Raw genomic sequence first — 26,423 nt, forward strand, 5'->3', positions numbered from 1 at the left:
TCCGTCGACGTGGAATATTTCCACGTCATTTGGCTTTCGTATTTTCAGAATGTCGATGTCTTGAATTTTGATGAATTTGTTTGCGGAGACGTCTCTCTTGAAGATGTGCGAGCCGCCGAACAGTTGAGCTACTATGATGAAGAGTTGACTGTCAATGACTAGAGGTTTGCAGATGACAGATGAAGTGCCTACGGGAGGAGGAGAGAAGAGTCGTTTAACCCTACTGTATCATATTTAATCATTACAAGCCTCAACATGATCAACATGATCTGATAAACATGTCGCACATGCGTTCTGTCATCTGACTGATAGTTTAGACTTTTTTTTATCAAGTAAAAGTTATACTTTTAGTATAATTGTATAAATGTCCACCTTCACGTGTCTTTCTGCTGTGAAATCTTTACTGATTTTTATAATATAAATGCAAGAATAACTTTTACATTGCTAGCGTTATTTCAAGATGGACACATACTGGACTGAAGCAGCTTTGTTTACTTATTATCCATATATATATATATATATATATATATATATATATATATATATATATATATAATTTTTTTTAGGAAAACATGTTCAAATGTGTCATTTGTCAGGCTTTACAGGGTTAAAGCTGTACGAAACAAAGGCTTGAGAAACAGTTCAATGTCATATTTTCATCCAAAAAATATAAAACTTTTGCCTGTTTAATGTAAAAATTACAACCAGTGGAATGTTATAAAGTTACACATTTAACAGAAAAAAATAAATATAAAATAACTACCTGCATAAGTGTTCAACACCCCCCACCCTTTGATTTTTTTATTACAGTCTATTTGGATAGGAGTCTATCAGCTTGGTACATCTTGACTTCTTTGCAAAAATGTTCCAGATCTGTTAAATTGTGAGGGCTTCTCCTGTGCACGACCCTCTTCAGGTTCACACACACATTTCACTAATTTTCTTTCACTTTTTACATCACAAAAACCTACTGTTTTAAAAGGGATGTGTAGACTTTTTATACCCACTGTACTGTATTATTCTCATTAATATTATGTGTAGAGTTAGACATCCTTGCAACGTTTCCACCACTATTTGCTTACTTGTGATGTTATCGAAGTTTCGGAACTCCATTTGCACATGATCCCATTCCATGAAACTACACCTGCCAATGAACGGCTGGGCGAATACGACAAACTGGTCGCCACCAAATGCAAAAGCTTCGACTGAAATGGACTGAAATTCGAGAGACTTCAACAGTGGAAAATCTGTAGAACAAACAGACAAATGTTAAGCTCTTTTGATGTCAAGTAACACAAAGTGGTCTGTAATGAAAATGATAAAAACCTGTTGTTATGCAATCAAATGACTGCGCCACAAGGTCATTGATTTTCCTGTCCTGGTAAGATTCAGGGCCACTGCAATAGATCTCATCCACTGTTGCATTTGTGTGAAACATCCAGTCGACTAACCACTTTAACTTACAGTCGCAGCTGAAAAGATTTCCTCTCAGATCCCTGGACAAATGAATAAAAGTTTCAGTCTAGAAGCTTGTATATCATTGACAGTTATTCAAATGATATCACAAACATTGCACACTCGCATACATACACTTTAGTCAAAGCTTCCATCCCTTTGAAAAGATCTTTAGGTAGTGTCTCCAAATTATTGTACGCCAGACTTCTGCAATAACATTAGTCAAAAAACAAACGGTAGTTTACATCAGTAAAAAGAAATGGACCAATTTTTTGTAAAGAATAAAACCTGGTTTGCTGACTGCTTCTTCAAACATCAGAGAAATAACATGAATAATTAACTAATAAAATGCAGACAATTACAAATGTAGACTATGGAAGCTTGTTTCTGCCACGGATTAAAAAATAAAAAAGGTAATTGCAACTTTTGATCTCATAATTCTGACTTAGTAATTCACAATTCTGACTCGTTTTCTCAGAATTGTGAGATATAAACTTGTGAGACATACACTCACAATTGTGAGACAAACATTTCAGATATTTTTTATTCCAGTGAGGAAACAAGCATGCGTCTACAGCACACACTTTGTACATTGTAAAAGTATGAAGTAAATGTTTTGTATATACAGTGAGGAAAATAAGTATTTGAACACCCTGCTATTTTGCAAGTTCTCCCACTTAGAAATCATGGAGGGGTCTGAAATTGTCATCGTAGGTGCATGTCCACTGTGAGAGACATAATCTAAAAAAAAAAATCCAGAAATCACAATGTATGATTTTTTTACTATTTATTTGTATGATACAGCTGCAAATAAGTATTTGAACACCTATCTATCAGCTAGAATTCTGACCCTCAAAGACCTGTTAGTCTGCCTTTAAAATGTCCACCTCCACTCCATTTATTATCCTAAATTAGATGCACCTGTTTGAGGTCGTTAGCTGCATAAAGACACCTGTCCACCCCATACAATCAGTAAGAATCCAACTACTAACATGGCCAAGACCAAAGAGCTGTCCAAAGACACTAGAGACAAAATTGTACACCTGGAAGGCTGGAAAGGGCTACGGGGAAATTGCCAAGCAGCTTGGTGAAAAAAGGTCCACTGTTGGAGCAATCATTAGAAAATGGAAGAAGCTAAACATGACTGTCAATCTCCCTCGGGCTGGGGCTCCATGCAAGATCTCACCTCGTGGGGTCTCAATGATCCTAAGAAAGGTGAGAAATCAGCCCAGAACTACACAGGAGGAGCTGGTCAATGACCTGAAAAGAGCTGGGACCACCGTTTCCAAGGTTACTGTTGGTAATACACTAAGACGTCATGGTTTGAAATCATGCATGGCACGGAAGGTTCCCCTGCTTAAACCAGCACATGTCAAGGCCCGTCTTAAGTTTGCCAATGACCATTTGGATGATCCAGAGGAGTCATGGGAGAAAGTCATGTGGTCAGATGAGACCAAAATAGAACTTTTTGGTCATAATTCCACTAACCGTGTTTGGAGGAAGAAGAATGATTAGTACCATCCCAAGAACACCATCCCTACTGTGAAGCATGGGGGTGGTAGCATCATGCTTTGGGGGTGTTTTTCTGCACATGGGACAGGGTGACTGCACTGTATTAAGGAGAGGATGACCGGGGCCATGTATTGCGAGATTTTGGGGAACAACCTCCTTCCCTCAGTTAGAGCATTGAAGATGGGTCGAGGCTGGGTCTTCCAACATGACAATGACCCGAAGCACACAGCCAGGATAACCAAGGAGTGGCTCTGTAAGAAGCATATCAAGGTTCTGGCGTGGCCTAGCCAGTCTCCAGACCTAAACCCAATAGAGAATCTTTGGAGGGAGATCAAACTCCGTGTTTCTCAGCGACAGCCCAGAAACCTGACTGATCTAGAGAAGATCTGTGTGGAGGAGTGGGCCAAAATCCCTCCTGCAGTGTGTGCAAACCTGGTGAAAAACTACAGGAAACATTTGACCTCTGTAATTGCAAACAAAGGCTACTGTACCAAATATTAACATTGATTTTCTCAGGTGTTCAAATACTTATTTGCAGCTGTATCATACAAATAAATAGTTAAAAAATCATACATTGTGATTTCTGGATTTTTTTTTTTAGATTATGTCTCTCACAGTGGACATGCACCTACGATGACAATTTCAGACCCCTCCATGATTTCTAAGTGGGAGAACTTGCAAAATAGCAGGGTTTTCAAATACTTATTTTCCTCACTGTATTTTAAAAAATAATTTTTTACATTCTAATTATAATGGCAATGTTTTAAGGTGGATGAAAAGAGAAATGATCGACAACATTTCAGTCGTACTATGCAGAAATGCTCACAAGTGTATTAAGGACTTGAGTCCTCTGAAGGCGAAAGGTGATATGGACTTGATTTGGTTATTTTCAATGAACCTAGAAGAAAAACAAACATTAACGTGATGCACCAGATTTAAGCATTCAAAACAGTCATTATATACAAGGAAACACATGAATCATCAGATCAGCTGTTTTTCTGTCATTGAGTTCTCCATGCAGTGCTGATTGCTCATGTGTTCTGTGAGACACTTACAGATACTCCAGATGAGGAAGGCCAAGAAACGCATCTTCATTTATAGATTCAAAGACGTTTGCTGTGAAAAGACTAAGAGAGATCATTTAGGGTGAATACAGGACAGTAAAGGGTATTTGTCTTTATGTGTATGTGATTACATTAATAAAATCTGCATTAGGTTCATCTGAAAGTATGGGATCACACAAAAAGTCATGCCACATTTGGACAGCAGTGCTTACAAAGGCTTATGTTAAAGTACTATCATATTAAAAGTATGTAATTTCCCAAAAATGGTACATTTGTCTTTCTGAACGGGTATATGATGATGCTCTGTGTTACTGAAGCCAGCAGAATAATATAGCATCACGATACACACAGTCTCACTTTTAGGCCACATCCACACGAAGCCAGAGCTTTCCCTATCCGATATTTTTTTTCCCCGTTCAAAAAAAAAATTCCGTAAACACGGCGTCGTCTCAAGAAATATCTGCGTACACACGAAACCACTGAAACCGACTCAAAACGATGTAGTATACATGCCAGACCAGTATGTGGCGCTGTAATTCTGCCACAGACATACACTAAAAACGGAGAAGAAGACTTGGAGCAGCTCGCGCATAAACCTTGCGCGCTGTAATACCGCAATAATATTAGGCACAGTAGCTTCTTTTTTTCTTTTTTCTTTTTTCTTTTTTAATCAAGAACTTTGTTGAACAATATGAAAAAACATAAATGTAGTTGCTGTGACTTAACGGTGTCTGACTAGTTGACACTTGGTGTGATGACATCATCGTTTCACAAAATGTACGGATTGGCCGTACACACGAAAACGCAAGGGCGGCGTTTTCAGATTTATCCACCTTGGGACCCGGTTTAAAAAAATAGCGGTTTCAGTCTCCGAAAACGCCGGATCCGTGTGGACGAAACACCAATACGATAAAAAATTTATACGTATACAGCGAAATGCGTCTCCGTGTGGACGGGCCCTTAGCTATGTATGTTAACTATTAAAGTATTTTGAAGGGGAAAAAAACGTCTCAGGTTACGACTGTAACCCTAGTTCCCTGAGTTAGGAACGAGATGCTGAAAATGTACTGAAAATGTCCCGACTTAAACGTGTTTATGACCTGTTAAATCTCTGATGGTCTAAATGGATTTTGTCATGCAAATTTTGTTTTGTAAACAAAGCTGAATTTATTTCCCAAAATATCAAAATCACACCCCAAATTCCCTGCTTGCTACAGTAGCCACACCCCAAACTCTCAATCTGCTACATTAGCTACTCCCCAAACTCTCCGCCTGCTACAGTAGCCACACCCCAAACTCTCAATCTGCTACATTAGCCACTCCCCAAACTCTCATCCTGTTACAGTAACCACTCCCCAAACTCTCCATCTGCTACATTAGCTACTCCCCAAACTTTCCATCTGCTACATTAGCTACTCCCCAAACTCTCCATCTGCTACAGTAGCCATGCCCTAAACTCTCATCCTCCTACAGTAGCCACGCCCTAAACTCTCCGCATCCTACAGTAGCCACTCCCCAAACTCTCCGCCTTCTACAGTAGCCACTCCCCAAACTCTCCGCCTTCTACAGGAGCCACTCCCCAAACTCTCCGCCTGCTACAGTAGCCACGCCCCAAACTCTCCCCCTGCTACAGTAGCCACTCCCCAAACTCTCCGCCTTCTACAGGAGCCACTGCCCAAACTTTCCATCTGCTACATTAGCTACTCCCCAAACTCTCCATCTGCTACAGTAGCCATGCCCTAAACTCTCATCCTCCTACAGTAGCCACGCCCCAAACTCTCCGCCTGCTACAGTAGCCACTCCCCAAACTCTCCGCCTTCTACAGTAGCCACTCCCCAAACTCTCCGCCTTCTACAGGAGCCACTCCCCAAACTCTCCGCCTGCTACAGTAGCCACGCCCCAAACTCTCCCCCTGCTACAGTAGCCACTCCCCAAACTCTCCGCCTTCTACAGGAGCCACTGCCCAAACTCTCCTTCTGCTACAGTAGCTACTCCCCAAACTCTCTGCCTTCTACAGGAGCCACTGCCCAAACTCTCCTTCTGCTACAGTAGCCACTCCCCAAACTCTCCATCTGCTACAGTAGCTACTCCCCAAACTCTCCATCTGCTACAGTAGCTACTCCCCAAACTCTCCGCCTTCTACAGGAGCCACTGCCCAAACTCTCCTTCTGCTACAGTAGCCACTCCCCAAACTCTCCATCTGCTACAGTAGCTACTCCCCAAACTCTCCATCTGCTACAGTAGCCACTCCCCAAACTCTCCTTCTGCTACAGTAGCTACTCCCCAAACTCTCCATCTGCTACAGTAGCCACTCCCCAAACTCTCCATCTGCTACAGTAGCTACTCCCCAAACTCTCCGCCTTCTACAGGAGCCACTGCCCAAACTCTCATCCTGCTACAGTAGCCACACCCCAAACTCTCCGCCTGCTACAGTAGCCACTCCCCAAACTCTCATCCTGCTACAGTACCCACACCCCAAACTCTAAGCCTGCTACAGTAGCCACTCCCCAAACTCTCATCCTGCTACAGTAGCTACGTCCCAAACTCTAAGCCTGCTACAGTAGCCACTCCCCAAACTCTCCACCTCCTACAGTAGCCACTCCCCAAACTCTCATCTGGCTACAGTAGCCACGCCCCAAACTCTAAGCCTGCTACAGTAGCCACTCCCCAAACTCTCCACCTCCTACAGTAGCCACACCCCAAACTCTAAGCCTGCTACAGTAGCCACTCCCCAAACTCTCATCCGGCTACAGTAGCCACGCCCCAAACTCTCCACCTGCTATAGTAGCCACTCCCCAAACTCTCATATGGCTACAGTAGCCACGCCCCAAACTCTCCACCCGCTACAGTAGCCACTCCCCAAACTCTCATCCTGCTACAGTAGCTACACCCCAAACTCTAAGCCTGCTACAGTAGCCACACCCCAAACTTCAAAAACAGTCAGTTTGGTTGTTTCCTGCCAGTATGCTTAAGGTCACCGAAGTGGCTGTTTCAAGTACACCAGAAGCCAGTCTCGAGAGGCTGGTCCCCTTAGTAGACTATCTGACAGAATGGAAGAATCTGCCAAATATATCTCAGTGTGTCCTGCAGATCATAGAGTAAGGCTACAGAATCTAGTTCGGTTCTTGTCCGCCATGCTACATCGGGGTGCTGCTCACGTTAGTGCATCCCGAGCAGGCTCTGGTAATGGAGCAAGAAGTGAAAACTCTGTTAGCGAAGGAAGCTATAGAGCAGGTGTATTCACCCGACAGAGAATCGGGTTTTAACAGCCGTTACTTCATTGTTCCGAAAAAGAATGGGGGGTTGCGTCCTATACTAGATCTTCAACAGTTGAAACGTACACTGATTGTGATCTAAAATCAGATCCGAGGACTGGTTTGTCACGATATATCTAAAAGACGCATACTTCCATATCTCCATCCTCCCTCTCCTTGATCTGGAAACCAAGATGGCGGCGCGAGTACATCGCGAGGCTCGCGGTCTCTCCAGATTCTGCAATTTAGTAGTATTTTTCTTGCTCATTTCGGGTCTGTTCGTGCAGAACAGTTGTGCCTTAACATCGTACACCCAAGGTGAGCTTTTGGATATTGGTTTGCGAATTTCCGACAGTTTTATGGACAACCTTCGACTCCTTCCTGAGATCGCCAAAACACCCGGGGCTATGCACTCTGCCCGGCCGGGCGGAAGTGCTCGCAGGCGGCGTCGAGATCGTAAACAAAGGCGGGGGAAGCGCGGAGGACTAAGAGCTAAGCTAAAGCTAACACCACACCGGCTCTCTTTACCCAGCATTTTCCTTGCCAATGTACGGTCGCTGTTGAACAAAATGGAGGAGATTCGACTCAACATCACATACAGCAAGAGACTTTTGAACTGTAATGTTCTAATTTTCACGGAAACATGGTTAAACAGCGGAATACCGGACAACGCTATTGAGCTAGCGGGACGCCATACATTCCGGGCGGATAGAACATTAGATGGCTCCGGTAAGACCAGAGGTGGTGGATTGTGCATTTACATTAACAAAGCTTGGTGCACAAACTCTGCTATTGTTGGGAGACATTGTTCAGCTAACCTTGAGTTTCTCATGGTTAAATGTAGACCGTTTTATCTACCGCGGGAGTTCACTTCCACTATTATAACTGCAGCCTATATTCCCCCGGATGCTGATGCCAAGTTTGCTATGAAAGAACTTCACGCAGCCATCAGTAAACAACAGACCGTTCACCCGGAAGCTGCGTTTATTGTTGCGGGTGATTTTAATCATTCAAACTTAAAGTCAGTGCTACCGAAATTTCACCAGCATGTTTCCTGTCACACCAGAGGAAACAAAACCTTAGACCATGTTTACACAAACATGGCTGGAGCTTACGTCGCGACACCCCTCCCCCACCTGGGACAGTCAGATCACCTTTCTTTGTTCCTCACCCCCAAATATGCACCTCTCATCAATCGCGTGAAGCCATCAGTGAAGACCATCAAGGTGTGGCCTGCGGGGGCAGATTCCTCACTCCAGGAAAGGTTTCTACACACAGACTGGAGTATGTTTGCTTCTCAAGCCACCAGTGGCTCTCACACGGACATTGACTGCTACACCTCCTCTGTACTGGATTATATCAATACCACCATTGACAGTGTTACAACCCAGAAGCAGATCACCACATACCCAAATCAGAAGCCTTGGATGAACAGGGAAGTGCGACTCCTATTGAAGACACGCAACACTGCCTTCAGATCAGGAGATGCACAAGCCTATAGCACATCCAGAGCAAATCTGAAAAGGGGCATCAAAGAGGCCAAGCACTGCTACAAGCTTAAGATAGAGGGACACTTTTCCAACGCTGACCCTCGGCGCATGTGGCAGGGCATTCAGGCCATCAGTGACTACAAACCCTCTCACTCCACCCCCGCAGCCACTGATGTCAACTTCCTGAACGAGCTAAATGACTTTTATGCTCGCTTTGAAAGAGACAACAGAGAAACTGCCACCAAGCTCAAATCCTCAGCTGACCACCCGCCGATCACACTCTCCTCCACAGATGTCTGCAATGCACTGAGCAGGATCAGCGCGCACAAGGCTGCTGGACCAGACAACATCCCTGGACGCGTACTCAGGGCATGTGCGGAGCAGCTCGCTGGGGTTTTTACAGACATTTTCAACCTGTCTCTTGCCCAAGCAGCTGTACCAACATGCTTTAAATGCACTTCCATTGTGCCAGTGCCAAAACACTCCAGCCCGAAGTGCCTTAACGACTACCGCCCTGTAGCACTCACACCCATCGTAATGAAGTGCTTTGAGCGGCTGGTCCTGGCACACCTAAAAGACTCTCTTCCATCCACATTGGACTCACACCAGTTTGCCTACCGTAGCAATAGGAGCACAGAGGATGCAGTTTCCATGGCACTGCACTCTGTGCTCACACATCTGGACAATAAGAACACTTATGCACGCATGCTGTTTGTTGACTTCAGCTCAGCATTCAACACTGTCATCCCAACTAAGTTAATAGCCAAACTTGGAGACCTGGGCATCAACACCTCCATGTGCAACTGGATTTTGGACTTTTTGACCAACAGACCCCAGAATGTTCGATCAGGCTCCAACTGCTCCACGTCCATCACACTCAACACTGGTGTACCACAGGGCTGTGTGCTAAGCCCGTTTCTCTACTCCCTCTTCACCTCCGACTGCAAGCCTGTGTACGGATCTAATTCCATTGTCAAGTTTGCGGACGACACTACGGTGATTGGTCTCATCAGCAACAACGATGAGACTGCCTATAGGGAGGAGATCAAGCACCTGGCCACATGGTGCACTGAAAATAACCAGCTCCTCAACACCACCAAAACGAAGGAGCTCATCGTGGACTTCAGGAAAGTGTCAAGAGGCACACACGACACCATCCACATCAATGGAATGGCTGTTGAGCGTGTCTCCAGTTTCAAGTTCCTGGGGACCCACATCTCGGCGGACATGACCTGGACAACCAACACCTCCAGCCTGGTCAAGAAGGCTCACCAGCGCCTTTTCTTCCTGAGGACACTGAGGAAGAATCAGCTTTCCTCCACTATCCTGGTGAACTTCTATCGCTGTGCAATAGAAAGCATCCTGACCAACTGTGCTACAGTGTGGTATGGGAGCTGTTCTGTTGCAGAGCGCAAGGCACTGCAGCGGGTGGTGAAAACCGCCCAGCGCATCACTGGGACTCCACTACCTGCCATCGAGCACATCCAGAGGAAACGCTGTCTGCATCGAGCTCGCAGCATCCTTAAGGACTCCTCTCACCCAGCCCACAGACTGTTTTCTCTCCTGCCCTCCGGCAGGCGTTTCAGGTGCCTCCGGACCAGGACCAGCAGACTAAAGAACAGTTTTTTCCCCAGAGCTGTCTCTTTATTAAACTCTAACCCTCATTGATCCCACTCCCCTCATATACTGATTGACTCTCCTCTCCCTCCTCACACCTGCCTCCATTTTGTTATTTGCAATACTATAATGTTCATTTGCACTGCTGACTGTTATTACAGAAACAACTGTTTACATATGCATCTTGCACTACTACCTTGACTGGAATATGCTCAATTTGCACTGCCGACTGTTTATTTACAGTACCGACTGTTTACATATACATTTGCAATACCATACTTTAACTGTAATATGCAATTACTTCCACTGCACTTTCACTCGGATAGCTTCTGTCCAAACTTTATTTGCACTACTTTAAATCCATTGTTATACTGCTCATTTTAGCCTAACTTATACATATATCTATTTGTAAAATTCTGTTTATAGTAATAGCCATCTGTATATTATGCTCACATTCTGTTTATAGTAACACCCATCTGTATATATATATTCATAGTACATATCTATCTGTAAAATTCTGTTTATAGTAATAGCCATCTGTATATTATGCTCACATTCTGTTTATAGTAACACCCATCTGTATATATATTCAGTACATATCTATCTGTAAAAATTCTGTTTATAGTAATAGCCATCTGTATATTATATTCAGTACATATCTAGCTGTAAATTCTGTTCACAGTAATAGTTATCTGTATATTATATTCATAGGACAAATCTATCTGTAAATTTTTGTTTATAATAGTATTCAACTCTATATTTATTCAGTACATATCCATGTTCTGCACTTATGGAACCACTGTATATCCTGCACTTGCTGCTATTGCACTTCTGGTTAGACCTAAACTGCATTTCGTTGCCTTGTACCTGTACTTGTGTAATGACAATAAAGTTGAATCTAATCTAATCTAAATCACAGGAAGTTCCTGAGGTTTTCTTTTGGGGGCAAAGAATAGCAATATCGGGTGCTTCCATTCGGTCTGGCTCTATCACCCCGCACATTCACCAAATGCGTAGATGCAGCTCTGGCCCCGCTCAGGCTGCAAGGCATACGCATTTTGAACTACATAGACGACTGGCTGATTCTAGCTGAGAAGAGTGTGCTTCCTCCACTACAGAGAACCACTTTCCTTGGTGTGGTTTAGGATTCGCCTGATGTAGCTGCTATTCTCACAGCCACGGAAGAGTTAAAGCTAGGCCAGTCACGCACTGTGAAACAGTTTCAGAGACTGTTAGGCCTCATGGCAGTGGCGTCCAATATGAGTAATATGCCTGCTGTACGTGAGACCTCTGTAGTAGTGGCTCAGGACCAAAGGGTTCTACCCGAGGGGAAACCCACTTTGTATGATCAAGATCACGCGGCGGTGTCTCTGTGCCTTGGTTATATGGAGGAAACCTTGGTTCCTATCCCAGGGTCCAGTGTTAGGAGCTCTTTGCCATCGAGTTGCGCTCTCGACAGATGCTTCCCTTACTGGCTGGGGAGCGTTAATGGAAGGCCGCTCAGCTCAGGGTCTCTAAAGGAGTAATCATCTTTCGTGGCACATAAATTGCCTGGAGATGATGACAGTCTTCAATGCGTTGAGACACTTCCTCCCAGACCTGAGGGGCCATCATGTGCTTGTCCGGTCAGACAACACATCGGGGGTCTCCTATTTAAATCATCAAGGGTATCTGCGTTCACGTCCACTATGCAAACTGGCACACCAGATTCTCTTGTGGTCCCTAGGGAAGCTGCTCTCCCTGAGAGCAGTTTAAATTCTGGGGCATCAGAATGTAGGAGCAGACATCCTGTTGAGGCAGGGGCTGAGGCCCGAGGAATAGAGGCTCCACACCGAGGTTGTGGAGCACATTTGGGAGGTTTATGGCCAGGCACAGGTGGATCTGTTCGCATCTCAGGATACAACGCACTGTCCACTTTGGTTCTCTTTCACACACGCAGCTCCCTTAGGGCTGGACATTGTGGTATTGACATGGCCGAGGCTACGTCCGTACGTTTTCCCCTGATTACTCTGCTTCCAGGAGTTCTGGAGAAGGTCCGCCGGGACAGAATAAGTCTACTACTAGTAGCACCGTACTGGCTGAGCTGACTGGTTCTCGGACTTGGTGTCCCTCCTCGATGGCTCTCCCTTGGAAAATTCCGGAGGGACCTTCAGTCTCAAGTGGGAGGGGTGACCCTTCACCCCAGCCCAGAGATATGGAACCTGTGGGTCTGGTCTCTGAAGGGGGCCCAACTCATAGACTTTGGTCTCTCAACTGAGGTTGTGGAGACCACACTTCTCTCCTGAGAAAACTGTATGTATTGAAGTGATGGTTTTCACTTCATAGTGCGATCTGCATGATTGGTACAGTGCTGGAGGTGCACGTTTCCTCCGTGGTGCTTGTAGACCAGTACAGGAGTATGGCGGCTTGGAAGCTTTATTATATAAGGAGGTATCCCTGCAGGATGTGGTATGCGGCAGGCTGGTCCTCTCCGCTCACATTCGTAGGGTTTTACAACTTCGACCTGGGCGCTGCCCCAGGTTCACAGGTGCTCTCGTCTTAGTTGTGGTCTCAGTATTCACATACAGGCTCTGGTTCGTATGGCGTTCGGGCATTCTCGTTCCAAAAGCGCCATCGACGCAGTGCGAGTTCCCTCGAAAGGGAACGTCTCAGGTTACGACAGTAACCCTAGTTCCCTAAGAAGGGAACGAGACGCTGCGTCACTTTGCCATACTCCCTGCATTCCTGTGATCGACTTGCTTTGGCTAAATAGAAGCTGAAGCCGGTCAGATCGGATGTTTATCCTTTCCTGGTTGTGATGTCACCGCCTGTGACACTCACTCTCGCCATTGGACTAGTTGACAAAAGTGCTTCAGACGCAATCACGCAGGGGCGTTCCCAAAGCGTCATCGACGCAGCATCTCGTTCCTAACTCAGGGAACTAGGGTTACAGTCGTAACCTGAGACATTTTTTTCCCCTTCAAAATACTTTAATAGTTCAAATACATAGCTAAAAGTGAGACTGTGTGTATCGTGATGCTATATTATTCTGCTGGTTAAAAATGTATTATGCAGTAATAATGCTCTGAGCGTGTGTGTGACAGTGATTCATCAGCATACATGTCAGTCAGCGCGGCATCGCACTTCAAGTTCGTAGTGAGGTTTATTCAGTCCATTTTAAATTCTGATTCTGGCCGCCTCTCAAATGGGTCAAACCATAGATATTACCTCAGATGTTCAAGTAAACGTGCTAGAAATCCGCACTCATTCAAGGATGTGCATTTATTGCATGGACGGAGAAAGCAATGACACTTGCAGGATTTCATCTGACGGTACTATTTATTTAACACTGAAAATTTAAATATGCATATTCTTATCTGTTCCGTACAAAAATGCAAAACGCAAACGCAAAAAAAGCAAAGCAATTGTCAGACATCCGTGAGGTCACAACTGAAAAACAGCGCTGGTTGTTCTCTCGATACTCGACAACGACGAAATCCAAAGGCGTGGGCGAAGGTATAATGCGTGTATTAATGAAATAATCCCGAAAAAAGCATAACCCACAGCCAGGGCCGTTTCAAGATATTTGGGGGCCCTAGGCAAAAGAGTGAAGTGAGGTCCCAAGTCCTCCCTCAGGAACATTTTTAAAATTCAGATGTGATTTCTTGAATTCTGGTGCATTTTAAGAGTCATGAATTACTCTGTAGTACGCTACACAAAGTGTTTAAGAAATTTAAGCAAAGCACCTAATAAAGCAACAAAAAAAAAAAAAGAAAAAAAAAAGTGAATAGCCATACGTTTATTGTTATTCTCATAGCATATCATGAAAGTGAAGTGTGGAGGATTCGATATTTACTTTACAGGAAAAGAACTTCACTTCCCATAATGCCACAGACAGTAACGTCATACGCAAAACTACCTGTTGCGTACGGTAGCCTACAAAGTGTTGAGATGTGTTGATGGAGAAGAATAAAAGGACAAACGAGAAGGAAAAAGGGCATTTTTCTCCAGATGGAATAGAAACATCACCAACGGAAATTGATAGCCTGCGTACACCTAAAATGTAACCGGACTTGATGGATTATTTTTTTTGGATCTAACTGCATGGGATGGGAGTCATAGGACCAGCTCATTTTGTTTGGAATTGACAAAGTTTTTACCGGTGACCGCAACCGCGGGCAGACAGCCGTCAAGAGTAAGTTACAACACTTCTCTAGCTTTTGCCTTTATACATGGCAAAAAATCTCATGCGATCGTAATCTGGGCTCGTGCATCAAGAGGATTTGGCTCAAAGGAAGTTTTCGAACGCTGTAGCTACAACAGTGAAGGGGCGAGAAGTTGTCTAGTGTGTATTTTATGCTTAAATTCTGCAAACAGAACAAAGTTGTGTATGACTATTAGTTGAACTTTTTCACCCTCTAACAACGCTCACATACCGTTGTGTTTGGTCACTGATGTCAAGGTTTATGTTCGCAGAGATGTGAAAACACGTCAGACAGTTGTATTTGGAGATAATAATGGTTTACTTGCCGCTGTGTCTTTGGCATTTTTCTTCTTTCTTTCTCTGTCTTTTGGAAAATCCTGAAGGGTATGAGCGCTTCATGATGACATTTTTAAATTTAAATGCCCGCGTAGCACTGTTACTGACAGCTGGGGGACCTGATGGGGAGTGTGCGACGGTGGATGTCACTTCAACATTACAGTGATTAGGGCACTCATAGTGTTTGTCGTTGCATAGGAGGAATCCCTCTGTTTGGGGGGCCCCTCTCACGGAGCAGTACTGGAGAGTGATTGCGCTGTCTCACTGTGATGGTTTGTTTACAGTGGTTGATACTGTTTGACGAGGGCAGATACACAACCTAAACGACCGTGCGGCCATCGGGGGCCCCCTTCAGCTGGGGGCCCTAGGCAGCTGCCTACCTTGCCTACCCCATTGCGACGGCTCTGCCCACAGCAGAGATGCCAAGTTCAGTGGCGGGAGTTAGCTGAGGTGACAGACAGCAGAAAAACGGCTAGTAGTGACAGCAGTGGCAATCCACCTGTCACTCAAGTGGCCACGCCCTTAATTATGCAGAACTTTAAGGCTTAATGTTATTTTTAAAAATGTACCCGCCTCACAGTTGTCATGAAGGGCAAAATCAACTATAAAGACCAAATCCAGTTTTTGTACCTGGCTGTAAACATGTTTTTTTCTGCTGTAAAGTTGGGCATTTTAACATGGGGGATATATGGAATTGACACCCTTTTGGAGCCTGTCTCTAGTGGCCAGTCGATTAATTGCAGTTTAGTTGGCTTCTCGAGAGAGACTGGAAGGTTGCCGCTCGTTTTTCTTACATAGCCTACCTCATCTTTAAGGTTACAAAGTATTTATACAAATTTATACTTTGAAAATGTATATTATAGTGTAGCTATATAACGTTTTTTTCTATTACGTTATTTTTCTAATGTGCTGTAAAGTAGATATAGATGTATTATTTATTTAGATGTTTTAGTTATTTATTTTTTCTTAAAATCAACGTATTTATTTTAGTCAATGTTTGATTTAATTTATTCAATTTATTTATTTAGTTTAATCTCATTTTTATTATTACTCATTGTATTTATTTATTCTGTTTCTCTTTAGACCCCTTTCCCAGTTTTAAACCCTTTTCATAAAGTATTATGAACACTATTATAAAGTACATGATAAGACAGAACACACTCTCACTCTCTCTCTCTCTCTCTCTCTCTCTCTCTCTCTGTGTGTGTGTGTGTTATGAAGTGATGTTGAAGTCTTACAGCAGATGAAGGGCTGGTGTGTGAATGAAACTCTCTTTAGGGATTTCATTAAAGCCGGACTTGACGAACGATCTGGAAAAAAACATCCATATCTGATCACAGGTAGCGACATAATATTAATAAAAATAATAATAATAATAATATTGACACATTGTTATTACAGTTGTGATTGCTTACAGTGAGATGACATCTGGCGGGAAGCTCCTCGGTATTGATCCAGTATTGGCACATACGGCGTTATCTTTACTGCATGTACATGATGGGAAACAGCGCGCGTGCCTCCTCCTGCTGCCGTGCACGAGCATCAACAAACACAACAAGCAGAAGAACACAGTCCGCCTGAAAGACATCATTACAACCAAATATGGCCCTGAATGTTTAATGGTCACCGATACAGTCCCGACGATTGCGCTGCTGCGAGCCACGATCTCATAACGGAAATAAACCGACGAAAGGAATAACAAACGATAACGAATTATTTTGTAAAAAATTTTTAGTTTTTTTTGCCAGATCAGTGTAATATGCACATGCAGATAGAATCCATAGAAATCACTGTAGCAGAGAATGGGCGGGGCTTAGTGGATCCACGGTGGTCTAAAATTGGCCAGATATACTACGAATCTACATTATTCTCGAATTTTACGCGCTTCGATGTGTATCTTCAATTGTGTTGTCTTTTAAAAAATTGTCCGCGACTTCAAATAATTTATCCAGGCTGTACTGAGTTGTCACGTGGTTCTTGCTCCTTTTCTCCGCGCTGGTCTTAAAGGACCAGTAACAGTAGTTTGTTTATTGGCTAATGCGTTTTTTTCTTCTTCATATTTTTATTTAATAATATCCTAGAGCTTTGCGACGCGGATTTCGATTTGTATATCAGGTGAAACACTTGTAAATCGCTAGATTTAAAAGTACTATTTTATGTTTTATTCTACAAACGTTTGTACTTGCAGAAATCAGACATTTGAATGCGGCTCAATGGAGGACTCCGCCTCACGAGCCTCACTGCGCCCTCTGGAGAACAACACATTTACGAGTTAAAGTCACCATGAAATAAAAAATAAAATAAAAAAATCCTATTTTTATGGAATACTTTTATATGATCCATGCACATCATTATTGTTTTAATAATCTTGAATCAGAATAACTTCCTCTTGCATCATCTCTTCTCCTCTCTGATGATGTGGGCGGGGCAACCTGTCACTCACATGAGATCAGCCAATAGCAAACCACAAACCATCCAATCAATTCCCCACAGACACAATCAAGCCCCGCCCACATTTGTTCTTGTTCCAGGAGCGTTTCACTCGGATATACGACACAATAGAGGAGAAAAGACTATTAAACTTCTGTTTCATGCCGGCATTAAGAGCCAGTAACACGGTGAACGCCACAGACAGCAATGAGCGTCACTACATGACCAAAGCAAAAATCATAAGACTATAGAAAAACATAATGCTAAATGCTAAACATAATTCTAAATATGCTTAGATATGTTACAATTATTTTTCCTTAAGATTCATATGTTGAATTAAATACGTTTTAATATTTGCATATGCATCACAACTTCCACCCTTTTAGTAGAGGTCCTGGATAAGATTTGTATGCACTTCATTTAGCGGAGAATATCTCAACAGAATAATATGACCCTGTTGAACAACGTGGGATGTGTGCCAAAATCTCTCCCCGGGACCAAAGTCCGGAAAATGACCACAACCGGTGACACTAAACCGGTGACATAAACCGGTGACATAAATTTCGACCAGTTTAATCTTCATATTAAGAGAAATACTTTTTGTATTACACTTTGTCTTGAAAATAAAATACAATATGCAAATTAGGCAATATCTTATTAAATATGCGTACATATAAACCCTTGAAGCTACAGATTTTCTGACATGATCACAATGTTTACAATGACCATGTAGTGTAAGTGTAAGAATTCTGGTTAGAAATTTATGAGGATATCTATAAAGAAAAAAAAAAAGTCCCATTCACCTGTAGTGTGATAATAGTGTCACCGGTTGTGGTCATTTTCAGGACTTTGGTTCCGGGGAGAGATTTTGGCACACATCCCACGTTGTTCAATAGGGTCATATTATTCTATAACAGTTGAGATATTCTCCGCTAAATGAAGTGCATACAATTCTTACCCAGGACCTAGAATATTTTGTAGAAAGATATCTTTTAAGACTTCTTAACATTTTAAGTTAGTTAGGTAGGCTACTTTACATCATTACGGATGAGTGTTTCATCTCTAAATGTTTCATCTCTAAAACTGTTCTTGAGAAACATGACAGGATTAGCCTATGTGCAGCATCCATGTTCGTGTTTTTGCTCCCGTTAAAGCACCTGCAATGTTTGAAAGGTGTGTTAAAGGGGTAGAGCGATTTATGCCATTTTATGCCAGGGGGTAATGCCATTTTTGTACAAGCTTATATGATTCTTTAGGGTCTAAATTAAAAGTTTGTAATATACTTTAATTAAAAATTCTCATTAGTATTGTAAGAAAACACTCATTTACCTGGTCAAAAACAGCTCTGTTTTCAGCACGCCGTTCAAGTGCATGTGTCTTTAAATGATAATGAGCTTTGCTCCCCCCGCCCCTCTGTTCTGTGCCTACACTGTTTGTAACACAATAACACAATAACCATAACGCGTCGTTCATTATAAACGTGGGATTATGAATTATATTGAGAACGTCGTATATAGAAAACATGCCGTAATGTACCCTGAGTGTAAACAGACGCATTCTGCTCCAGCGTATCAACAATGACGCGCAGACTATGATTGACAGCTCGCTCATGAGCGAGGGCGGGGACGCTTGGGGGAAAACATATAAGAAGATTTAAAACTTTTTAACATTTTATGATGGTTGTGTACAGGCACTGCCAACACACATTTCAGTACAATCAACTTGTAAAAGTGCATGTACCATTATATGACCTCTTTAAATCATTATATTAATATTATTAAATTGTATAAAAATTATTTTCAAATGATTATACACCCATAAAGACAGAAATCAAGACGACCAAGGAGAGGCGGGAACTGAACAAAGGAGCACATGAATGAGGATAAACTAAAAGTCAATGAAAACTAAACACTGAACATAACGGTGACCAGTAGTGGGTTCTATGGCGTTTGTTAAAGGGATAGTTCACTTTGAAATTAATTTTTGGTATGTTTTAGCTTACCTCAAGGGCATCCAAGATGTAGGTGTCTTTTTTTCCACAGTAGTTTCAATTTTGATATTTTTAGGTCAAACCGTTCTTGTCTGTCAGTCATATAATGCAGGTCTATGGTCACTGTCTCAAAGAGCATGCACAGAGTCCAAATTAAAACAATTCCCCATCGTCCAAATTAAACAATTCCCCATCGTAAGTACACATTGATGGCCTAAGACACGAAACGAGCGGTTTGTGTGAGAAAACGAACAGTATTTATATCGTTTTTACCTCTTATACACAGCCATGTCCGAGTGATCTGATCTGACGTGTACGCAGACTGGTGCAACAAGAATGTCATTTTAAGGCCTTCAAGAGAGCAAAAATGTTACTCACTGTTACTCACACATGTACATGTTCTCAATGTATAGGGGAGAGAGGGGCACAACCTAACGCTTTTTGACTTTCTCAGTTTGTGTAAATCTACTTATGGTTCAGAGTATTTATTTTTTCCCACATTAATTTCCCACATGTCTAGTACAATTATGTGGTTTTGTTTTATTAATACAGTATATACTTTTTTCTTGACATACCCCGAAAGAATGGAAGTGAAATGTGACAACATGCCCCATAGGTGGGGTACATTGTAACATGTGTGGGGCACATTGTAACATAACATATGACAGCTTAAAATGTTATCTGATCTAATAAAAAATATATACAAAACAAACTAAAATATTTTCTAAATAAAATACAATTAAAAAACTTTTTCATATAAAATAATGGCAATTTTTAATAATTAAATGGAAACAAATTTTTGAGTTTTGACTACGAACACATGAAAACAAAGCTATACAACATAGTTCAAAACAAATAAATAATTAGTCATTTCTGAACATTGACTCTCAGTCTTTATTCACCTTTTTCTCACGTTTTCCCAATAAAATGAATAAAAGTATAGAATATAATAGCAGATTTCTAATAGGGGCACATTGTAACGCAGTGTTACAACATGCCCCCGCCTGCACAACTGGGATTTAAACCCTGCTAGTGTCTTCTGCTAGTTAGCGAAGCATTAAAGAACGATCTCAACTGTTAAATAACATCTTGGACATTAAAATAATATCAGATTTGTCTTATTTTAAATAAACACAAAAAATTAACTTAAGTAAGAAATTTACTTTTGCTATGGTTTAATAAATGTCTATGGAGATCTTCCCAAAAAATAATAATTTTGGCGGAAATTTTTTTTTCTATATAGTGTTGATATGGCAACTAGTAAATACACAAAGTTTCGTCATCCAAGCATGTGCGGAAGTATTTAAAACAAGCGTGTTACAACTAGCCCCGCGTTAGGTTGTGCCCCGCGCTCCCCTACATAATAGGCAGAATATTTAAACTATTCACAAACATGGGTGTTGCACAGATTCTGGTGTCATTTAATGTTTGATAAGGAAGTGCTTAACACAAGAACCCTAACTATTACATTCATAGACAGACGGAATTTACATTTGTGCTTCATGCAAGAGTGTAAGTGATCATTTCTCTTCTGGGAACAGATTTAAGTATTCTGATGAAGGTTCACATATTTTCAGTGTCAAAATGTATTTTGCTGACACTCTAAACCATTGATAAAACATTGCATATATAAGTGGATTCATAAAGGAATTCATGCATAAAATCCAATACATTACATTAATTATAAGAGTGTCATTTTCATTATGCCCCAAAGAAAGAGTAACTATATAGTACGGTGTCCAAAAAAGAAGATAAACCAGTACTACAATCCCTAAGGTTCTTGCAGCCTTTTTTTCTGATTTGGCCTTTTTTTCTGTGACTGAATTTAAATGCTTAGCTTGCCGTTTTGCTACAAAGCAGATTTTCACATATAAAGGAATAATTATACAACAAGGAGCCACTAAACAAACAAAAGCATCTATTAGAATATTTTCCAATGTAACAACAAGTATGCATTCTCCAATACATGTGTGGTTCCTCTCTGGATACAGTAAAAACTCATACAACAGATAAAATGCATAAAAGAAGTTGAATAACCAGTTTACAACAATTGAAACAACAGCTCTGTTATTATTGACTCTTATTGGATATCGCAAAGGGTCATTCACAGCAATGTATCGATCCACAGAAATAATAATCATATTACCAAGAGATGCATTGACAACAACATAAAGAATAAGAAGGAATATTGAGCAAAATCTTTCTCCAAAGTACCAGCATGGCTCAATCAGTTTCATTCCCTGCACTGGCATGAGAATCAGTCCTGCGATCAGATCAGCCACTGCCAGAGAGAAGATCAGCACATTGGTGGGAGTGTGGAGCTGCTTGAAGTGCGAGATGGAGATGATCACCAACAGGTTCAGAAACACGGTGAACACCGATGTTACAGCGATGAAAATGTACACAATAATGTACTCTGCTTCAGGTCGGATACTTCTGGTACAAGACAAATTGTTGTTTGGAAAGCAGTATTGGATTGTTTGATTGTCCATGTTTGTCACTCCCCAGTTCAGATTCTGTGTGAGGATGCTTGTCAGTTTTGCCCCCTGGTCCTTGTCACTGACATGACTCAGTTTTATACGTTCAGAAAGCACAGCCACCACCCCTTTCAACAATACAACCTCTCAAATCCACCCACTAGTTAAATATGCATAGACCTGATCAATCTGATCTATACAATATAGTGGATTAGCAAATCTAATAAAACTAGTTTACTCTTACATTCTGTCTATGTAAGAGAGCATCTGTTCTAACAAACAGCAGGCAAGTGCACTACTGTAAGAGCAAGAAGTCCAATCCATCGCCTTCCATTCCACTCAAAATGATATCCATGTTAACATACAATAAAAATGAAAGTTTGAATCTGGATATTTTCACATTTCCAGTATAGGGCTACCACCAATTTATGTCCCTGGAAATAATCTCAAGGAGCTTTGAAATATTATTAGACTGTTATGCAAAGGAAAAATAGAATAACTAAAATATGACCACAATTTGTCCTCATAAACTATGATCTGTCCTTTGACAGCTTTGGTTAAACTATGCTTAGATTAAGTCAGGGGTGTACAATGCTGCTCCTGGAGGGCCACTGTCCTACAAAGTTTAGCTCCAACTTGCCTCAACCCTACTGCCTAGTAGTTTCTAATTTGCCTAGTAAGACCTTGATTAGCAGGTGTGTTTATGTGGGGTTGGAGCTAAACTTTGCAGGACTGGAGACCCCTGGATTAAGAGAAAATGGACTGACCAAGGCAGAGCCGGAGGGGTGAGGTGGCCCGGTAAAGCCATAAGGATGACGATCCCAGGTGGAGCCGAGGGGAGAGGGGCCAAGGTGGAGTCAACTTGTCGATGGGCCAAGGTGGAGTGACGGGCTCAGAGGATTGAGATAAAGCCAGGGGAACGACATCTTTTGGGGATGCTTGCGAACTGGAAGCCCCAGGCAGATCCGAGTTGCTAGGTGATGCCAATGAGGGAGGATCCGAAGGGCTTAAAGGAGCCAGCAAAGACAAGGCTTGAGAACTGGATGGCATAAGCAGAGGAGGTGGGAGTGGGAGGCTGGGTGGGAGTGGGAGGATGGGTGGGAGCAGGTTTGGAAATAATCTCTTCCTATTCCTTAATCCCACAAGGGTTCAAGCTCATCATATCCACAGCAGCGCCCGGAGTATGGACAGGGCTCCACTCCATGCCTTTGTATTCTGTTAATATTCCCACTGGAACGGATACAGGAATCGGCTCACACACCTGCTCAGACTGAATTGGCTCAGGTGACAGACATCGCTGCAGGAATTGACTTTGTAGTGGGCATTGGCTCAGGCTCTTGGTCCGTGGCGGGCATCAGCTCTGGGTCTGTGGTGGGCTGCGGTTCCAGATCCGTTATGGGCATAGGCTTAGTGCAGATGATATTATGATGGAGGGAGTGGAGTGGAAGGGCTGCGGCGGATTTACTCCGTCGTCCTCCACCTCGCCGACAGTACAATGCCCTAATATTATGTAATGCTGGAGGTGATAACAAGGAGGTGCAGGTGAACATAATTAACACCCTGGGGTCAGCGGTCGCGCCAGCAATACCAGCTCTCATTTTTTCTTATCAGTGCAAAAGAGACTCAAAATACTCTGTTGATTTTGATCTTACATATAGGTGTTATACATTATTCAAAACTGTTAAATGTCTTCTTTTATTTGTGTACACTCATAATAAAAACAAAATGTTGTGTTTTTCGTCAAATAAAGAAAATAAACATGATGCGTGTTCTGCCGTCTCTCTCAATGTGAAGTTCATTCTGAAATGCGACAGAAAATGAACTGTAACTCAGTGAATGTTTGTCACACAGACTTGAGACGTATGTCTTTACAAAGCTTGGAGTCTTTATTTTTTTAATTATGTAAATTATATTAAAAACAAATATTCTCTGTTTAAGTAATCGGTATGAAAGCAATGACATGTACAGTTTCTTCAGTCTGTGCTCATTAACTCTAATGTGACCACACCCACGCGCACACGAGCGATTGACATGCAAATACCTGTAAACGCCCTCATCACCTCTAAACAAAGAATCAGAGACTTCAGTCCTCCTCTGCTTTTCATCGAGTTTGGAAGACACGTTGTGTTTGTGCTGTCCTGTCCTGTTTACCTTGGATTTACCTCAGAAAAATTTGAAGAACGCGATTTGAAGATGAGAAAGATTTTTAAGGTAAGACATGTCCTCTCATAATAGTAAGCATGTTATATAAACTTTACATTGTAGCAACTAGTCAAACTGGTGCCAGACTAAAATGTACGTTATGAAATGAGATTGGAGTAAAAACATGAAGCCTATTGCCAAATTTATATACATGTACACAAGGATGTTTTTATGTTCGATAATAAAACACAGCATGATATTAAAGTTGTCAGGGTTCCACCAGATTCACTCACTCCTCCCACTCGTTCACTCACTCCTACCACTCGCTCATCATCTCCGGAGTACTAATCATCATCACCTGCATCTCATCATTACACCACCCTTTATATTCAGCTCCTCTTCTCACACTCATTGTCTGGTCTCGTCTCTACAAGACAAACAGACTCTCTTACGCTACTTACACGCTACTCACCTGAGATTCATCCGCCTTCCGTCTACATCTGAAGCTCCGTCTGCCTTCTTCAGTCTTCTCCTGAGATCTTCCAGCCGCCATCTGAAACAAGTCAAGTCAAGTCAAGTTTATTTGTATAGCGCTTTTCACAATACAGATTGCATCAAAGCAGCTTCACAGTATTAAATTAAAATAATACAACAAAGTTTGTTTCAAGAAACAGAGACTGATTATTCTTCAGTTAAGTTCCTGTCTGATTATCATCTGCTTGCATACTCACCATATCTCCATCTGGTTCCGTGTTTCTGTTAATAAAGCTACGTTTCACTTACCACCTGTCTGACTCCTGTTCCATCCGTGACAGAAGACCAGACCAAGGATGCAGAATCCAACGGAGCCCGTAGAGAATCCACCACGCGATCCTTTCGCAGAGCTTGTTCAGGCTGTTCGTCAGTCTATACTTCCTCCTCCACCGGCTAACCCACCCACCGTACCCGAAGACGTCCTTCACTCCGCACGCCAGCCTCTACTTCCGCAAACACCCGCTGCTTCGTCAGCTGCCTCTGCGAGTCCCATGGCCCGACCAACGACATTCTCCGGAGAGGCGGAGGACTGCAGCGGTTTTTTGTTTCAGGTATGACTATATTTTCAAATGCAGGCACATCAATTCTCCAATGATTCAGCCCGAGTGGCTTTTGTTATCTCCCTGCTGTCCGGCCGAGCTCTCCAGTGGGCTCAATCCCTTTGGAACTCGAATGCTCAAGTGGTTAAATCTCTGTCAAGCTTCATTCAACATTTGAAGGAAGTTTTCGGCCAGACAGTTTCAGATCTCACCATTCACAATCAACTCTACAACCTTCGTCAAGGAAATTCTTCAGTGAGTACATACGCTCTTCAGTTTCGCACCCTGGCGGCATCTGGTGGCTGGAATGAGACCGCCCTGATTACTGCTTTTCGACATGGTCTCAGTCCTAATATCCGTCAGCTGGTGGTCGTATGTGACGATTCCATGGGAATCGAGAGCCTCATTCAGAAATCCATTCAAGTATCTCAACGCTTGTCTGCCTGTGATATCCCTGCAACCGCTGTAAGTCCTCCGCCCTCGGCTCCATCTGTCGCTCCTCCAGCACCCAAGCCTATGCAGATCGACTCCACTCATCTTTCTCCTACAGAGCGTCAGCGGCGAATTCAACTCAACCTCTGTCTTTATTGTGTGAAACATATCATCAGCAACTGCCCAGTTCGATCACAGTGCCCGGCGGTAAGCTCCATTCAAATTCCTCCTGAGATTGAAACCTTGAATCGCACTACTGTTCATTTGTTAACCTCTCGTGTCTGTGTCTCAGCGCAAGCTCTCCTCAACTCCGGCTCAGCGGGGAACTTCATTTCTACTCAGCTACTTCAAAAATTGAATGTCCGTAAACGCCGGAGTCATCAAGATCTCAGAGTCCAAACCATCTAGGGAAAACCGCTGGGCCGAGGTCGAATTCGCCATTTCACCCCCACACTGACGCTCCGCATAGGCTGCTTACACTCAGAGAACATCTCTTTCATGGTGCAGGAGGAGTCCACTGCTGAGCTCATCCTGGGACACCCTTGGATGGTACAACATCAACCCACCATCGACTGGAAATCCGGGGAGGTCCTTCGCTGGGGGGAGAACTGTTCTTATGCCTGTCTAGCTCTGGTTAAGAAGATCCAGAGAATTCCCTCTTCTTCTCTTTCTTCTTTGTCTTCTGTGGGAAGACCCAAGATTCCCGTTTGCTCCACTTCCATTGAGAGTCCAGAAGTCCTGTAGAGTACAGGGCGTTCCAGGATGTGTTCAGCAAGCAGTTGGCGACCAAGCTACCACCTCACCGGCCATGGGACTGTGCCATCGACCTGCTACCTGGAGCCACTCTACCTAAAGGCGGCGTTTATCCTCTGTCCATCCCGGAGCAGAAGGCCATGGAGGAGTATGTGGAGGAAGCTCTTCAGCAGCAGTTCATTCGTCCATCTACGTCCCCTGCTGCTTCCAGCTTC

The 26,423-nt window shown here is 42.8% G+C and overlaps 2 protein-coding genes across 2 annotated transcripts in view; both read right to left on the reverse strand.

Moving 5' to 3' along the window:
- lgi1a (leucine-rich, glioma inactivated 1a) overlaps window positions 1-17,825 on the reverse strand; it is an 18,572-nt gene extending 747 nt beyond the window's left edge. The window contains exons 1-8 of the mRNA XM_082153773.1: window positions 16,327-17,825; window positions 16,150-16,221; window positions 4,023-4,094; window positions 3,794-3,865; window positions 1,591-1,662; window positions 1,327-1,496; window positions 1,083-1,247; window positions 1-188 (exon numbers count right to left, since the gene is read on the reverse strand). The exon at window positions 1-188 is cut by the window's left edge and continues 747 nt beyond it. Coding sequence (XP_082009899.1) covers window positions 1-188; window positions 1,083-1,247; window positions 1,327-1,496; window positions 1,591-1,662; window positions 3,794-3,865; window positions 4,023-4,094; window positions 16,150-16,221; window positions 16,327-16,502 — 987 coding nt within the window. The 5' untranslated portion in view covers window positions 16,503-17,825. The remainder of the gene's footprint in view (window positions 189-1,082; window positions 1,248-1,326; window positions 1,497-1,590; window positions 1,663-3,793; window positions 3,866-4,022; window positions 4,095-16,149; window positions 16,222-16,326) is intronic.
- A 3,026-nt stretch (window positions 17,826-20,851) lies between these two features.
- Window positions 20,852-22,616, reverse strand: LOC309486883 (trace amine-associated receptor 13c-like; the record flags this gene model as incomplete). The annotated part of the gene is made up of 2 exons (XM_082154350.1): window positions 20,852-21,890; window positions 22,576-22,616. 2 exons carry the CDS (start codon window positions 22,614-22,616, stop codon window positions 20,852-20,854), a joined length of 1,080 nt encoding a protein of 359 aa, XP_082010476.1.
- Window positions 22,617-26,423: the final 3,807 nt, after the last annotated feature.

Source organism: Leuciscus leuciscus (assembly GCF_965113295.1).
Source record: "Leuciscus leuciscus genome assembly, chromosome: 22".
Classification (NCBI taxonomy): domain Eukaryota; kingdom Metazoa; phylum Chordata; class Actinopteri; order Cypriniformes; family Leuciscidae; genus Leuciscus; species Leuciscus leuciscus.